Source organism: Colossoma macropomum, unplaced genomic scaffold (genome assembly GCF_904425465.1).
Source record: "Colossoma macropomum unplaced genomic scaffold, Colossoma_macropomum, whole genome shotgun sequence".
Taxonomy (NCBI): domain Eukaryota; kingdom Metazoa; phylum Chordata; class Actinopteri; order Characiformes; family Serrasalmidae; genus Colossoma; species Colossoma macropomum.
Genome location: NW_023494785.1, coordinates 32,468,055 through 32,486,221, shown reverse-complemented (window position 1 = coordinate 32,486,221; position 18,167 = coordinate 32,468,055). Strand labels below are relative to the sequence as shown.

The 18,167-nt window shown below is 40.6% G+C and overlaps 1 protein-coding gene across 2 annotated transcripts in view; it reads left to right on the top strand.

Moving 5' to 3' along the window:
- The first annotated feature begins 351 nt into the window (after nt 1-351).
- Nucleotides 352-18,167, top strand: part of rab11fip3 (RAB11 family interacting protein 3 (class II)) — a 62,796-nt gene continuing 44,980 nt past the window's right edge. For both annotated transcript variants that reach the window (XM_036590824.1, XM_036590816.1), the window contains exons 1-2: nt 352-4,835; nt 17,401-17,494. In XM_036590824.1, coding sequence (XP_036446717.1) covers nt 1,947-4,835; nt 17,401-17,494 — 2,983 coding nt within the window. In that variant the 5' untranslated portion in view covers nt 352-1,946. The remainder of the gene's footprint in view (nt 4,836-17,400; nt 17,495-18,167) is intronic.

Here is an 18,167-nt window from a genome sequence, read left to right as displayed (position 1 = left end):
AGTGGTCTCTTTTGGAAAGCATTAAGCCAGTTCCCATCAAAAAGCAAAGAAAGGAGTGGTCCTTTTTCAGCTGGGCTATAGAGACCTCGGTACCTCAGTAGCTTTTCTGACTTTTTTTTTTTACTCAAGCTGGTTTTTGGTAGCCACTTAGTTCTACATGAGCCATAATTTCAGTGCAGTAACAGTATTTTTACGTGAATGTGATTTCTGGCTCCTCTGCCCACAACACAACCCAATTACGTTTGCGAGTCGAATCTTCCGACTCGATACGTTCAGAAGAGTCGGTCAGAAAGAACGGTTCCTTCGCGAATCGCTCCTCACTGTTTCATAGCTGCTGCTGCTGCTGCTGCTGCTGATGCCAATGTTATCCATCCACCGTAAAGGAAGACGCCTGGTTTGAAACCCTCCCGATTACGGACACACCTCGCCCGGCGCTTGAAGGATCAAATGGATAATGCTTTATCTAAAAACAGAGGATTATCAGTTTTTCTTTCGACATTTTTCATCTAATCCGAGCTAAATACGAAGCACAGGTGGACGTCTCGATTCTGGACCGCTGGCCTGGGGAATCTTGAGGAAAAACACCGAGAGGAAAAAGCAACAAAAATCTGTCCGTTTACCAATGTGGTCGGGACAAGTACAAACTATTATGTGTTGCCTGTCAAGGGGACAAATGTTTGCCGAGAACGTACGTGGTTTTATTTCCAGATAAATCAGTGTTTTCCTGCACTCCGCTTTCCACAGAAGGATGCTGCTGCCGCTGTTAGCCTGGTTTAGCTTAGCCAGCTAGCCGCCAGCGTTAGCGCTCAAATCCCTAAACTGATTTACAGACTTACACAGTCTGTCGCCTACAGAGCCGGCTAATGACCCTCATAAATACAGCCAATTATCCTCGGGCTCCTTCACATGAGATATATACTGTCAAAGCTTTTGGGAGACGTGGTTTTAACGGTTATTCAGGGTACCAGATCTGAGGACAGGTTAGCTAACGTTAGCTAACGTGACTAAGGTGGGTTATTGCACAGTAATAATACTTAATATATTTAAACTTCCAGTCTTAATATGCCATTCAAAACTGGTACGTTTCGTTTATAATAGAAACCCTGCAACCACGGTTTGGTCTGATAATTTTTTCCTGAGTGAATTCAGTGTGTGGAGTGGCAGTCACGTTACTGAGGCGTTTGTTTGGCATAGATGGTTTAATTATCACAGTGACGTAATTATTTTCGGGTCGGTGTGAAAGCATGTATATATTCATGAAGATGTTTATAAGAGTCATACTGATGTAGGACACACCCCTGACATGTTTCCGAAACAAATGACATTAATTTCCATGACTGGTGTTGACTCTTTCTTTCCCTTACTGAACAGAGAAGTCAGTGTTTGCATACAGTCTGTTAACCACAGTTAACACAGAATCTTCTTTCACCCTGTTTTGTGGTTATAATGTTCTAAAAATGTTCCTTTATTTTTCATTTTTTTGTAATGATAACGTTTTCGACTTGTTATATTAGGTTTAGCTGTAAAATAGGTAACCCTGTTACTTTGTTGTCTAATCCTATTTTATGATTTTGGGATTGTGTTGTGGATCAGGTCGCTTTAAAAAGGCTAAAGTGGAAAGGATTAGATGTGTGTTTGCACACTGGATGAGGAAGCGTTGCCAAAAAAAGGCCCCTACTGTTCGGCGGCGCAGCTTTGCACGTCATTTAAATGAACTCACACTCCAACTGTAGTGAAACAAACATTGTCACTCTCATGGAGTGAGACAGTTTTAGTCTTGTATGCAAGGTACGCATGGATCTCAGCGATAATATTCCGGCTGGCGGACTAGCTGTAAGAGGAAGCAAATTGACTTTGAATTCCAAACATTATTGTTCAATGGAAATTTAAAAAAGGAGATATCTGTGGAGAATTTCAACATCAGGGGAGAGGAACAGGGCTCCTAAATGGAGCAGGTTCTCTCCAGCCCGCGAGGTCATTCCGACTGGGAATCAGACCAAAATTCTCTTGGATTTTTGCTCCTGGATATGGATAGTGATGTAGTTACTGGCAGCCCTAAAAATGCAGAGAGACATCAGAGGGGAGAACCTGGCATTGTCTCTTTAAGCTTTGATGAGATTTTCCAGGAGAATGGCTTCAATTTAGATGAGCTTTTTCGGGCATCCCGGTATTCCGGATTAGAGCAGACCTATCCCTGGGAACGGAGTTCGGAATGTGTTTCTCCAGAATGGGATAAACAGCCTCCTCAGCCCCAGGAACTAGCTGTTGAGGGTTGCTGTGATGCATCTGGAGATGTGGACACTGGAGATCTCATCAGTTTCAGTTCCTCTGCCCCCAGCCCTACGCACACTAGCACATCTATGCAGGCAACAAGGCAGGGCTCACCTACCCAGGGTATGGACCTCCTGCAGTCCATTTCAGTGGCTGACACAGGTTGCCCTTTAGATTTATTTATAGGGCAACTTCCTTTAGAGCCTTTGCTGGATAAGACACTTTCTCAGTCCATTCCCCTTCCGCGGACTACAGTAGTTGAGAACCATCTGGGCTCACCTTCCCAGATGAGTGATCTGGAGCAGGATCTCTCTCAGAGCACACCTGAGCAGGTAAGAGACCCCCTGGGTGTCGACTTTACAGATGTGCTGGATCTGGCTGAGGCTTTCTCTGTGATGGAAGGCTCAGGTAGGACTACGTCTTGGAAACCTGAGCTTTCACCGTTATGTCTGGCTCCCTTGCCCTTCATTTGCCCCTCCTCTTCCTCGCCTCCCTGTTTTTACCCCGACCTCCCAGATAGACCTGCTTCCCCAACATTGTGTCTAGGATCACATGTCCAGCAATGTAACGGGAGCTGTGCCCTCCCCCTGGCGCCTGATGCAGAGCATGCAGGGATGTCCCCAGAACAAGAGTCTGATACACCTTTGGCTAGTAATATTATAACTGACTCCACACATGAGATTCAGGCTGAGGCACACTCACCTGTAGATCTACTCGAGTCAATTAATGAAAGAACTACATCAGATTCAGTGACCATTTCTGGGACGCTGCTTGAGTCCATATCTCCTGGCCCAACTGCACCTAGTCTAATCGAGGAAAGCTCACCAGACCTCAGTGCCGAGAGTTCTTATGAGAAAGATGAGATTCTGGAGATGGAAGAAGAGGTGCAGAAGAAAGACATCTTACCTGATGCGGTACCTAAGGACGCTCCAGTACATGACCTTGAATCGGTACTCACTTTAGCTGTTCTCTTGGTTTCACCTGAACCTGAGAAAGCAGGTCCAGTGGAGTCCACGTTAACCTCTTGGGACGTAATACCTGAGAACAGCAGGGAGACTGAGGATCTCTGTGTGAATATGCACATGCCTGAGACAGACACCACCCTGGAGACTCCATGCCACTTAGATGGAGACTCTGACCTTTCCATATTGTGTGACACCATACCTTCAACACCACCTGCTGATGACATCCAGAACCCTGAACCATTTGCCTCTGAGAAAGAGACACCTTCAGATTTTCCTGATGCCTCTGAGATTCAGTCACATTCTGACTCCTCCACTGCATTGGAGACAAGAACACTTTCAGTCTCGCCTGTTGTTCACTCTGCACTGGATATCTCACCTGAGGCATTCACGGAGCTAACACCTGAGACTGAAACAATCTCACCTGACTCTGAAATCCAACCACACAAATCACATTCCAACATGAATAACTTTCTTGAGGACACAGGGGACAAACAGACAATCAACACATGCTCAGAAGACTTAATAGATGAAGTCCCACAGCGTCTCTGTGCAGTGGATACACACCCTCTCGCTCCTTTTCTGCATGCTCAGGAGGAGCTTGCTCGGCTGTGTCAGTCAGATAACACCTCAGTAAACTCCACGACTCAGCAGTGCTGTCATGACCAAGGTGGCAGTGCAACTGAGAACAACCAGGTACTAAAAATACAACAAGCATCTGAGGACCTTTCCATCAGTGACAATAACTGTGAGCACACACACACGCAAGAGGCTACACCTGAATATGTATCTCAGACAGAGCCAACTGAGAATGAAAATGCTCAGAGCCTCACAGCTGAGAATCACATTATGTTTGATAATGACAATCAGAACACCCTCACACTGGCTGCCTCAGCTGGGGAGAACAGTGTGGATACATCCATAGTGAACTCAACTGTCCTGGAAAACTTGCCTTCAGATTCAGCGTTACCTGCACCAGGTAGCCTGACATGTGAAGTTATGTGTGTACAGGAGGAAGAAGGAGAGGACAGAGATAATGATCAGGATCAGGTGACCCTTTCCTCTGAGAGTGTTCCCAGCCCTGACTCCATGCCCCTCTCAATTGCAGATTGTCAGCTGACCCAGGTGGGTGTGGTTGTGGAGCAGGGGAGGGGAGGGGCCACATTAGACTCAGCTGATGTGAGGGCAGAGGGGGAAACTGATCTACCTGTCCAGTGCACACAGGTAGACTTGCCTCAGGTATCATACACACTGCCAAACCCATCTCAGATAGCAGAGCCACAGGTAGACTCTCCCCTGCCGCTCAGACAGGAGTCTCCCAGCGGAGTCTGCCCGCCAGAGGAAACATGCACGCCTCTGATGGAGGAGAATATCGATGTTCCTGACGTTCCCAGTCATGCTGAAATGGCTTTGGACTTGTGTGTGAGCTCAGATGCGCCCCAGGATGGTAGTGTTGCTGACAGCGCAGTTCCTACAGCGACCCCTCAAGATGAGGATGATTCTGCGTTGCGGGCTGTTTTTCAAGCTCTCGATCAGGATGGAGATGGATTCGTTCGCATCGAGGAGTTTATGGAGTTCGCCACAGCATATGGAGCAGAACAGGTGAGAACTGTGTGTATGTGTTTTCATAGTTTGGTGTCATTTGATTTGAGAATTGTTGTAAGGTAAGAATGTACACTTTACTTTGTTCTGTTATGCATTGTATCAGTACATTTGGTCATGTTTTGTTTAATCGGTGTCTGTGTGTATTTAGACAAGCTAAAAGGCCAGCAGATTAGAAAAGGCTAACAGCAGTGCAAGGGTAACCGAATGCTTGTCTTAATCAGATACAGGCAGCAGTAATGAGGTCAGGGCAAAATGTGTCTCACCCACACCTGCATTTACTATCTGATGTCCTGAAATCTTCACAATGGCATTGTTAAGATGGTAAGGGTATATCACGTAAACAGAACATAGTTTTGTGTGATCAGCTCTTTTTCGTTCTTGCTCACTTTTTCAAATTTGTTCATATCTGAGAATGATTTACAGGTAGAGAAGGATTTGCGCTTGTGCGTGTACGTGTTTTCCTTTGGTCACAATATGCTCAGGGAAACTTGAGCATGGTGACACCCAAGAAGATCTTATTTATTATTCACACCCTCAGAGACTCAGTACTCTAGTCTTTGTCTTTGCTTCTTTCTCTCTCAGTCACAGCAACAGAAATGTATTTAGTTTTATTGTTTTGTGACCTGAATTACTTTTACATTGTGATCATTAGATGCCTGTGTGTTTTTTTTTTTGTTTTGTGTTTGTCATGTTTGATACAGTTGTGCTTTAGATGTTATGTGGCTTCTTCTTTAGATGCATCTGTCTTCTTCCATTTCCAGTGTTCCATCAGTGGTACCTGGATGGATATAATGATGAAGGGGGTGTGTTTGTTTGCTTGTGCATGTGGGTACACAGGGAACTAATAACAGAACAGGACATGCCACATCTGGTTGGTTTAGGTGGTCCCATCCTGCAGTAAACAGTGGTTAGTGTGTTTGTATATATATATGCATGTGTACATGTACCGCATGTACACCACGTTCTCAGTAACAATCTGGAGACCTGCGATATTGCAGTTTCATTGTTTCTCTCCTCATACACTTCAGCTTTCAAACACATTTCCAAGAACTTATTGAGCTCTACAGCATGAAAGCATAGGGTGAATGGGTTCCCTGGGCTGAAGCCCTGGAGTATTGTGTATTTTGCAGGTCAGTAATAGACTGAAAGTCCTGGTGTATTGTGTATTTTGGAGGTGTATTGTGTATTGTGGAATATTCGTTTGTTGTGGTAAGGTTAATCAGAGAGTTACACATCACTTAGCTTTTTAGTGTACAAGTGGGAATAAATGAACTGTTTAACCTGAAACTTTCAAGGTTAGATGTTTGAATAATTTATTATGCTGTCTTGATAATCCTGCAGTGTCTGGTTAGTGAGTTTGTACCTTTTGTAACGATATAGGCCTTGAATAGAACTTCAGTTTGAAAAACTGTATTAGAAGCAAAACTGTACAAAAATGTAAGCTTGTAAAAGTTACAATGATTTATGTATATCTCTTATTTTATATTTGTATTATTATATTAATAGTTTTTTATTTCTGTATTATTATTTGCTTGTCTGGACATTTGGGAGAGGGAAACATTTTTACTTTTAGTTTGTTTTTTTGATGTTTTCAATCTGTGGCATTGTTATATTTAATCAGTGATGTACAGGTTACAGCAGTGATGCACAGGTAACTTTTTATTTGTTTGTTTTGTTGATTTCATTAGTATGGTTAGTTTATTATTATTATTTTTTGCAGTAGTTTGCATTTTAGTTGTAGCTTATTGCAGTAACCCTGGTGTTTGCCATGCTCTGTTAGTAAACTTAGAGCTAATCCTGGACTGGATTACTGTGGCTTTCTCAAATGTGCTGTCCACTGTGTGTAGGTGGGGGTGGGAGTGTGTGGGTAGATGGATTTGGTACAGGAAGTCTGGCTCTTTTGTAAAACCTGAAAAAATGCTGATGTGGACATAGGAATGATTAGATTGGCAGGTTGGAGAGAGAGGGAGAGAGTGAATGGAGAGCTGGATGGAGACTTGAATAAATTGTTTTTCTTTTCTCTGTTTCACAATGATTGAGAATAACAATGACTGACTGTTTTCTACGTTTGCATCTAAATTTTTTGAGCTGCTCTGTAATGCATCTCGCACTGTGGTGGTAGGCTCTGGGGTGGAAGATGTGCAAGGTTTTTGCCCTCCTTCATTGGTGGTGCTGTTGTGTAATGGGAGAGAGACGTGCAGTACAGCAGTAACTGGTTGTAATTAAAACTGGTTGTAAGAAAAACAAAAAACAGATGTTGCTATCAGCAGAGCTCCGAGTGGTGTTCCTCTCCCCGCCTTCCTGCTGGCTCTGACGGCCGCCATCAGGGCCCAGTGGATGGGTGCACACCACAAATGCTTACATCATTTTGTTTGTTTTTAGGTATTTGGTTTTGTTGGCTGTGTGGACTGTACTCGTGGTATCCAGAACCTGACAGTCAACTGCAATGAGTGCTTCCAACTATTTTGAGATAAAAAGTTTGAAATCTATGAAAATTAAATGAATAATAAGTTTCTTTTTTGGAAATGTGTCGTCTTTCTGGTTACATTTACAATACTGTGTGATATATTGTGTAACAGCCTTTTGAAAGAGAAGAATTTTATTATAACAGAAGAAAACAAAGTTTGTCAGGTTCGTAAGACATTCCTTACTAAAGACCATTAGTGAGGTCAGGTGCTGATGTTAGATGATTAGTTCTGGGTCACAAACAGCGCTCCAGCTCATCCCAACGGTATTAAGGATTCTTCCGTCATTTCCAGGAAGCACTGCTCCACAGCCCAGTGGACCTCTTTAGCTGTTGCTTGGCATTAGCTTGGTGACCTCAGGCTTATGTGCGGAATTCACCAATTGAAAGGGCTGTCATCTGTCTAGATACTTTTGAACATACAGTGAATCGTGATATTGAATTATATCAATGTCACCCAGCTTAGTGAAGAAAAATCATTTTATTCTCTACATCTCTTCATGTGAGAGGACATTTGTATATTTCTTTGAGGGAGACGTGTGTGTGTGTGTGTGTGTGTGCGCGCGGGCGCACTAATTTTGCTGATGCTGATGTCCTACAATAGTCTGGCTGTAAACATCGTGTGACTGCAGAATGATCAGTTTTAACATTAACACCACAGTTGTATAAGGAACACAGCCAGTGTCACACAGTGTTACCTAGTATTCTCTCTTAGTTTACGCTTGGACTAAACTTATGTCCCTGTGACCTCTGGACCTTACAAGGCTATAAATGTGTGTAAGTCTGAGCTTGTACATAGTCACAGTCCTGGCCATTATTAGAGAACTTGACATTTTCTCCCATTATGTGCTGTATTCCTCTAGTGATTATTGAGTTTGCTTAATGTAATTGCTGCTTTCATGATTGAATAGTATGAGGAAGAGATGTCTGAAAGAAGAGAAATGAACAGTTGTATGAAGACTAAGGACAGCATACTTTAAGGGGGAGCAGTCTCGCTTGGCTATTTTTTTAGTAGCAGAAGGTCCTGTGACATGCCAGAGCTTTACTATCAAACCCGTTTTAGAGAAAAAAGTGAGGAAAAACTGGAACAATGACAAATTATGTATTGTATTTTCTGTAATGAAAATGTTCAATATCTGTAGAAGTATACTGCTAAACTGTTATTGTAAACATTTATTTAGAGGACTGGACAGTTGATCAGGACTATTTGACTATGTGAGTCTCCTTTAAACCAGTGTTTCCTATCTTAGTTCTGTGTGATCTTCAGAAGGTTTATATAGGCCCTGTTTGCACCCTCAGAACGCAATGTGATTAGATTACGTTAGGATCACTTAAACCACATTTGGAGGCGGTCAGAGACGGATGTTGACCACAAGTGTAAACGTAACGTGTTTCCGTTATCCGCATACAATTACAGGTGAGCTGGTGAGGGAATAAATGGAGGATACGCGAGGCTGGAGGATGCGCGAGGCTTGCACTCTGAGCAGTTAAAAGTGTGTAGTTCATACTGTTAATGGAGAAAAAGTAAAAAAAAAGAAAAAGGGAAATAGCTTTTGTATTGACGTGCTTTTAACACAGGTAGAGCGCAGTCGTATGTCATCCGGTCCCACTAGGGGCTCATTTTAGTGCAACGTCTATATGGAATCTGGCCAAAATATATCCACGTGTGATTCGGACACAAGACACATGTTAGTAAAAGGTGTAAATAGGTTTGTTTTTGCTCTGTTCCAGCTCAAGTTACACCTGAACCAGACTGAACCAAAAAAACTGAATACTAGGTGATCCTGCTATGTGCTGGGAGCTTGGATGCTGCAAAAATGTGGGCCATCTGGGGGTCCCTAAAGACAGGACTGGGAATTACCACCTTAAAGCTGCTTCTGCTAAAACAGAAATCAGGAGTCACATATATTACTGCCAGTGTTTTTTGTATTGAAGACCTCACAGGGCTCGAAAGTAGTGGTTGGCCACTTGTCAGAGAAAAAGTAGAAGTTGGGATAACACTTTGTTTGGAGTGGGCCATTGCAGATGATTACCAAACTCTTAACAGATGGTCAGTAACACGTCAACAACATATCAGTGAAGTAGCAGTAGTGCAGCTTCTGAATACAGTGAAATAAATTGTTAGAAACAATAGATTGTTAATATGTTGCTTCCATTATGCAAAACCTAACCTTACCCAACCTTACCCAAACCCAAAACCCTAACCTTAGCCCTAATCTTAACCCTAACCTTAACTTCAACCCTAAACCTAATCCTAACCCTCATATGTTTTAGACATGTTACTGAGAGTCCACTGAGTGTTTGTTTCATCTAAAAAGACCACTCAAAATAATGCCAACAAAGTTTGTGTCGTATAAGTGGATGGTGAATTTATTTGTCTGACCAGACAATTAAAAAAAAGCCACAACATTTTTTTACAAAACACTTTAAGAATGATAACTTCAGCAAACACCTTAAATGTGTGGGTTACCCAGAAGGGTAGCCTACCAAGAAGCATGCACATTGGTCACGAACAGCAACAACGTTTATGTCTTAATCAGACTTGAGGGATTCTTTTCAGCGTCAGCAGCTAAGCTAATCGGTTGGTGTGTTCATAAAACCTCCTCAACCCTGACCAAATGCCAAGTAAAAATCTGATTCAGTCCAAGGTCTAATGCTGACAATGAACGAGTCAGGGAGAAAACCTACTCAGAGGAATGAATTTGATTGGGAAGCTACAGCGAAGAGCAAGGAATGCTTTGTAAATAAAGTGTACAATTTACAGCAGCCGTGCACAGCGCTGCTGCTAAAACCAGAGCAACTCGCGTACATTTTGTAGGACTACAGGCTTGAATTATTATTTATCTTACACCTATGTCCTTGAGCTTGGTTGTGAACATGGACACTGGCAGAGAGCCAGGGCTGCTTTGTATGTGCAGTTTGCATCTGTTGACACTGCCTGAGCTTGTTAATCTATTAACCACAGAAAAGATTAGTGTTGTCCATTCTAGTGCTGCAGTGATGCATGATGGCACAGCTATGTAAAGAGAAGCAATAACCCTGCTGTGTTCTTGCAGGGACATAGGAAGTGGTGTGCTGAGGGTGCTGCAGACTCCCCTACTTTCAGGACTGTTTAACAACTGCAACCGCTAAGAGTAATAATATAAAGAAGCTTTATAATTAGCATAGTGAATATCTATATGTGTTTTTTAGGTTGAACCAAAAGAAAAAGCAGAATAAGCAGAATTTGCTCTTGCCACATCTTGCCACATCCGCTACATTTTCACTTGTAAAAGCCAGAGCACCGCTGTGCTTCTACACTTTGTTGCTCCCTGTATGAAACAAGCTTTCACTGGCTTCATTTGTTCTGTTGACATTTTTGATCTGTGATGTGTCAGTAATGATACATAGTGTGCGCAGGAAATAATGTGCTTGCCTACCACCCCAAACACCGCCTTCCTCACAGCGCCAAAAAAATGGCCACTGCAACAGCCCCAGTCCATAATTAGACATATAATTAGGTCTTTTACAAAAACTACATAATCACCTGATCACAGTCATCTTCCGCAGTTTGTTGCCCAATCGTACTTTTAAATCTTTCAGCTTTAGGCAAAAGCTCGTTAAACAAAAGAAAGCAAAAATGCATTTAAAGCAGCGTATCATTGGTCTACCACCATTTGAGGGCAGTAATGTGAGTTATGTTGGTTTATTTGAGCTTGAGCTGTGTCTGCTGTCAGTTGGGAGCTATTAAGTATTGATGGCTAAGAGGCAGAGTAGCTAATTCAGTCAGTTTGGTCAGTTTAGGCTTGTAATTTAATAGTTGCATACAATGAACAATAAAAAAACATTTCAGTTGTTAATTTCAGTTATTTCCATGGCAGTTAATTGTCACCTAAAATTTAAAACATAATCATGACAGACCTACGTACAGTTTAGTTTAAATTAGGTCATCAGTGAGGCAGCTGACATTGATTAACACCATCATGTGTTATGAAGTGGGTTTTGTTGACTATAACAATCGTAATTGTGATATTTTAAGACCTGTCCTCATTCATCATTATCAAAATATTGTCCAGTTTTAGCTTTTATGTAGTAGAACTGCAGTGAACACATACACACAAACAGTAGGTGGTATAAATGGTGAAACTGGCTTTACACTAACAGTTTAAGTATAAGGTCATTAAGCAGTCCATGTCTTTTTATTTCCGTTTGTTCCCAGTGTCTTATGATAAAGATATGCTGTCAACATTTGACTTGTATATGCAAATCCTGGAGGTAACTTTTCCAGGAAGCGAGGACATGTCCCATGCACCACTGAACAGGGATTTTTATCAGTGTCTTTCTATCAAATTGCCTGGAAAAACAGGAGGTATTTTCCATATGGTTAGTGTGCTGCAGAGGCTGAAACGAGTTAACAAATTACATGATAACAATGCAAATAATTGTTGATAAGAAGCTCCATTTTCTACAAAGTTAGACATGTGCTGAAGTCAGAAAAGATCAACACCGCTTACTTGAACTGTTTAATCACATCCCTCCCTGCATACCCACAATTCATTGTCACAACTTAGTCACACTGCCAGTGTTCATAGTCACATCTTTACCATTTGGATGTGCTGATTTACACTTATCAGTCACTTTATTAGAAATCCCCAACTTGTGGCTTCACCTTGCTGGTGTACATTTAGAGACTGTAGCTTATCTGTTAATGCACAGCTTGTGTTAGCCATCCTCTAATCCTTCATCGGTGATCGGTTTCTGACCACAGTTGCTCTTGGATAGATTTTTTTTGGGTGGCAAACTTTAGTTCAAGTAAAACAAAAGTGGATGCTGAGTGTAATTGTTTAAAGTGGGAATCTCTAAGCACCTCATAATTCAATTTGATTTTGAATCAGGGTGCCAAGAGTATATCGCTGCTGTCGGAGGAAAACCTCGTATCTCCAAAATGATAACTTTACAGGAGAAGGAAAAAACACACTTTACATTTAATGTAAGTCAGTGGAACCAGACTTTTTTTCCAAGTCATTTTGGGCTGTTTCTTTTGGTCCATTCTTCACGATTTGAATTTACACACAATGTAAAGGACAGCAGACATTTTCAAATTATGTCAAAAACTGAAAAACGACAAAAATGGAGATACGAAGTTTTCTTCCAACAGCAGCGATATATTCTTAGTGAATCACAGTGTTTGATTTCTGTTGCCTACCTTATGATTCTTTTAACTGTATAAAAAGTAGTCTTAACTTGGAATTTGGATGTAGCCCACACTCTGCAAACTTCTTAAGTCATCTAAGACTATATATATATATATTAGAGATGAAACGATATTAAAATTTCATATCACGATTATCATGACCAAAATTCTCACGATTATCGGTATTATCGCGATATTGTTCAAATGTTTTGAAAAGTAAAATAAATAAAAAAATAAATACTGATACACAAACTGAAACTCATTTCACCAACTTTTATATTAACACAAATAGATTTGGCAGCAATATGCACTTTTTGTTTGCATAAACATTAAAAAATAAGGTCAATACATTTTTAGTATTACTTTTGTATTACTTACAATACTTGTAATACTCTGTAAACAAGAGAATAGCAAACGTATTATTATTACAGTTATTATTATTATTATTATTATTACTGTTATTATTCTTTTTCTTCTTCTTCTTCTTCTTCTTCTTATTATTATTATCATTAATTACAATAACTAGGGATTTCCATGCATAGAGAATTAAATCTGGACCAACTCTGAGGTGGGCCTTAATGGAAAATTACTACTTCTAAGAAGTGCTGCACTCGGGGGATTTCTGTCCGAACTGCAACTGCAGCATTATTGTGCCGTTGTGGCGCTGAACCCCTAATCAATCCAGTGCGCCAGGAAAAACAGCCAAAATCACAGAGGAATTGCGTGACCGCGCTGTGAGCTGCAGACAGTGTAGAACTCACACAAGTGTGTCTTCACCTGTGGAGCTGCTTCTCTAAAAGCATTTTAAAACTAAAACATAATTTAAAATTAACATGCATCTGAGCTGTGGCAGAAACACTCCTACAGTTTAATCTCTGAAACTCTGCTTTTCCTAAAATCAGCACACAGCGTTTACTCGCGCGAGGTCCCGTCTCAAAGCACACTATCTTCCCTATGTAGTGCACTTCATAGATCATGAAATAGCAAATCCTTCACCCAAAGAGTGCGTGAAACGTTTGACTAAGTCATCTATAATCAACATTAACAACAGGCTACAAAGTCCCTATTTAAAACTCAACTGCTTGTTAATGATGATCGTGTTTGTATGAACAGTAGCGCACTATGTAGGGGACACTGAGTGATTTGAGACGGTGTTATTCTCAGAAAGTAAACACTGCAAGCGAGAAAGGGGAGCTGTGCAGATTGAACCTCTGCAGCGTCTCGTTCAGGAGCTCGTGTGACTGTTAACTCAGAGCTCATTTTGGAGACTCTGCCCCACAGAAATGTGTTAAAAGCTTTAGTTTCGATTCACAGTTGATTCACCGATTGTTTTTCTTTTTTTGACGCTAAAAGCTTCATTTTATATGATTAACGAACCATAAGCATAGGTTAAACCACACAAACCGTGACATTTCTTCTATTTCGAAGTCCACAGACTTCTCTGTTAAAGTTAACCTTGCATTCTCTAAAAAGTAGCGGGTGGTGGTCGCGAAATGACTCGTAAAGTTTGATGTGTTGCCCCCTTTCGCCGCTATTTTCTTTCGGTCTGTTCTGCAGACAGGGTGGACATCTTCAATTAACTTTCCTTCTGCATCCTTATAAAACCCAAAATATGACCAAACGTCAGACTTGGTCTTCTTAGAAGGCTGAAATATCTCCGAATCTCCGAGTTTTCACACCGCGGTAATCGACCGCGGTTTTAACGATACTTTAAAGTTCAAACGGAGCTGCATTTTTGTTTGATCTTTTTGCTCTCTGTCACATGTTGTATACCACGTCATAGTGTTGATTTTTCCCCATAGAAGGTTGATTGATGCCCTGTATTAAAATAAAAGGGTCACTAAAATGTAAACAAAGCATAGTTTGTCTTTTTACTTTAAAAGGTTGTACAGAATAAAATAGAAAAAACTGATAATCCAAAAAACAGATGTAATGGTTAATATACAGCTTTTTGTTAGGGGACATCAATTCTAGCCTATATGTGGACATTTAAAGCTTGTAACAGACATTCTGGTGTGTTGCAGTTTTACATACATCCCTTCAGCAAATTCTTAAGCTTAAAACCTAATTCAGAATATTACTGAATTAGCCTGTTAGCAGTTTGCTAAGGTGTCTGTTATACAAAGCCATGATCCTAGGCAGGGTCATGTTTACTATTGTTTTGTACCTTTTATTCATAGACATGAAAATATGAACAGGTTGTGTCTGCAAAATGCATGCATTAATGAGATCCTGCGTTTTTTCCTCCTCAAGCCGGGCTTTGCCAAATTGTCCTGCTTTATAATGTCTCTGGGCGCACGTGAGTTTACCTTACAGTAGAGAAAACCCAGAGCCTATAGAAAAAAATAGATCTGGACGTCTTGTGAATCGATTCAGAATCTTTCAAGGTAGAATCACAGCGGGTCTAAGAATTGGTTATTTTTCTCACCCCAAATATTTGTAGCCTTATGTTTCATATGAGCAATGAACTGTACCTTTTTTTAAATCTGTCCATGCAAAGGAGGTATAACTCTGCCATGCTTTCTTTTTCACATGCTTTTTCATTGTGTTTCATTCTTTCTGTGGTAGTGGTCTGTACTTGCAACGCCCTCCCGCCAACACAGGAAACACTCATAACACTCTTGCACTCACAGAGCCCCCTCACCTTTTAGCTCCCACACACCCACTCTCCACTCACCTCTTAAATGTCACACACAATATTTCTTTCCTCCTCATGTGTTCATTTGCATGGCTGAAAAGCCTCGGAGGAAGAGACTGTTGAACCTTAAAGTCAACATCAGATTTGTCAACTTTGGTTTTAGTTGTTGGCTCGGTGTGTCCTAAATTTAGTTTTTCATGTATTTTCCAGTTGATGCGTCCTTAATCATGATATTTAGGTTTTTTCTGTTGTTTAATAAATTGAAACAGAGAGAAAAAGAACAAGTGGCGCCACATATAAAAAATAATAATAAGTTAAATAATAATAATATAATAATAATAAGTTAAACTGGACTAATTATACTCTGTATGTAATGACACATGCAGTTAGTCAGCATTCTTAAAGTATTGACGATATCATGATGTGCTCAAAAAGCCTACTGGGTCCAAATTTATAATGATAACGATAAATATTGTCATATTGCCCACCCCTAGAGCCCACCTCTTTGTGTGTTGTTTTGTACCTGTGTGCTTTAATGGGTGCTTGTACATATTGTTTTTCCTGTGTGTGTGTGTGTGTGTGTGTGTGTGTGTGTGTGTGTGCGCATGTTTTGCAACAGCGCTCTACTCCGTCTCCCCCGTCACTTTATTAAGCGTCTCTCACTTCTCTCTCCGGAGGCTGAAACTTTTCCACCTCCAAACACCACAAACATGTTCGCAGCATTGCTGCAGACCTCCCCTCCCAAAACATTCCGTCTTCTGCATTCCGTGGGCTTTTGTGTGTGTGTGTGTGTGTGTGTGTGTGTGTGTGTGTGTGTGTGTGTGTGTGCGCGCAGAGTCTTGACTCTCAAACCCCACTCTGTCTCCCTGGAAACCAGATCTCCTGTTGCTAGGCTACAGGCTGTGTGGCCTAACTGATTGTATCTGCTCAGTGTAGAGTGGCGTGTTAACTCTGTGTGTGTGTGTGTGTGTGTGTGTGTGGATATTTGGGTATATGTTATGTCACTACTTCAGATGAATCTGTGTGGGTCATGCTGGATATATTATCACATGTGAGTCATGATCAGACGTACACTAGTGACCAGAAGTTTGGAATCACTTGCCATATTAACATTTTTAAATTTGATTTAGACTAATAACTGATAGAATATGGAATTAAATTTTACAATCCATTCACCAGAGGGTGTTCTGAGATGCTATAATCTTCATAAAATGATATACTATAATCATCAGTTTACATTCATTATTTTGTCAAGTTATTAGCCGTTAGGTTTGATCTGCACTTTTGAAATATGATGAATCCTGGATATTAATTTTATAATAGCTTAACATGTGATGGTACATATCAGACACACATTTAAAAAAAGAAAAGAAAGGATGTAGTGTACTGAATAATACTATTTCCGTAGTAGTTAAAATATACAAAAACTTTTTAGTTTACTAGTTTTCCAAAACTAGACTGGGAAACTTGTGTGATTTCCTTTTAGCTGCAAGTGTGTTTTTTTCATGACAAAAAAAATAAAAAGGGACTTTAACCACTGACCAACAATTTCTGAAGTTTTTTATTGTAAAGTATAAATAAATATTGAGTATAAATATTGTGTTTAGCATAATGGAAACATAAATTGAATATGGTTTTCTGGGGACAAAGAATTATGCACTATTCTGCAACTAGATTGGTTTTATATTATCAAAAATAATTCCAAATTTTTGCACACAGTGAGTGCTCACATGTGCTGTGTATGTATACGAAATGAAGACTGTAAGGATAAAAGAAATGATATTTAATAACATGAACTTTGTCTTTGGATTTCTCTCTATGATGTGTGTGTGTGTGTGTGTGTGTGTGTGTGTGTGTGTGTGTGTGAGAGAGAGAGGACATTTTGTCCTGAGGAGGGGTAATGGCTCTGCAGTGGCCCTGCAGGGACAACAGATAAGCACTTTAAGAAACTCAGTCTCTTTGTGCTTTTTTTGCTGTACTTAGCACCAACTAAATGTTCAGACATCTCATACAAACACACACTCACACATGCTCATGCATTAGCCGTCTTTGAAGCAGACCAAATTTAATCCACAGAGAGCGAAGAGGCTCAGCTTTAATGTCTGCTCTCACGTGGCTTCATGCTACATTACACTCAATGTGTTTTGCAGCATGGGTTTTGCCTGTATGTGTGTGTGTGTGTGTGTGATGTAATAGTTTCTCCTGAAACTGTTGTGTGGGGTTATGTTATTTATCACATGTGATTTGTGATTTTAAAAATGTGTGTGTGTTTGTGTGTTTGTTTCAGGTAAAGGATCTGACGCGGTTTCTGGACCCAAGCGGCCTGGGTGTCATCAGCTTTGAGGATTTCCACAGAGGCATCACTGCCATCAGCAACGGAGGTAACATACACACCATCACCACCACTTTGTCCTACCAGGAGCAACAGAGGTGTTTGTCCAAACACTCACACACATACATACACACACACACACACACACACAATACATAGACCTCTCAGACATCTGTTTATTAACTAGATATCTGTCCATTAACTCAGATATCAAAATTAGTCAGAATGCACATCCATAATGCGCGCACACACACACACACACTCACACACTCTCTTACAGACTGCTTCAACAGCATGTTATGAAAGTCTTAGAACTAGTCCCTCACACACACACACTCAGGATAAATCAGTATCCAGCAGCTCAGTGAAGTTTTTTTGTGCATTTTAAAGTGCATTTTAAATATTTCATTATTAAGAAATGACCAAGGGAAATAATTTGGTCGCTGCGCTTGAGGAGGCTGTCTTAAATTACTTAATCAGCTAGTAAACTGTACTCTAGTATGCCATGTACTGTCTCTTTCCAGAAAATTGGCTTGAAATTATTACTTACCCACTTTTATGTTTTTTTAAAATTCCTAAACAGCTTGCAAGTCATGGAGAAGAAAACAACTCCAATTAGTTTCACAGAGGACAGTTTAATTAATCAGTGTCTTATAATACATATAAACAATTTTGATTGGTTAATTTTGTCTGTGGACACAACACTGGATGATAATGTGTTC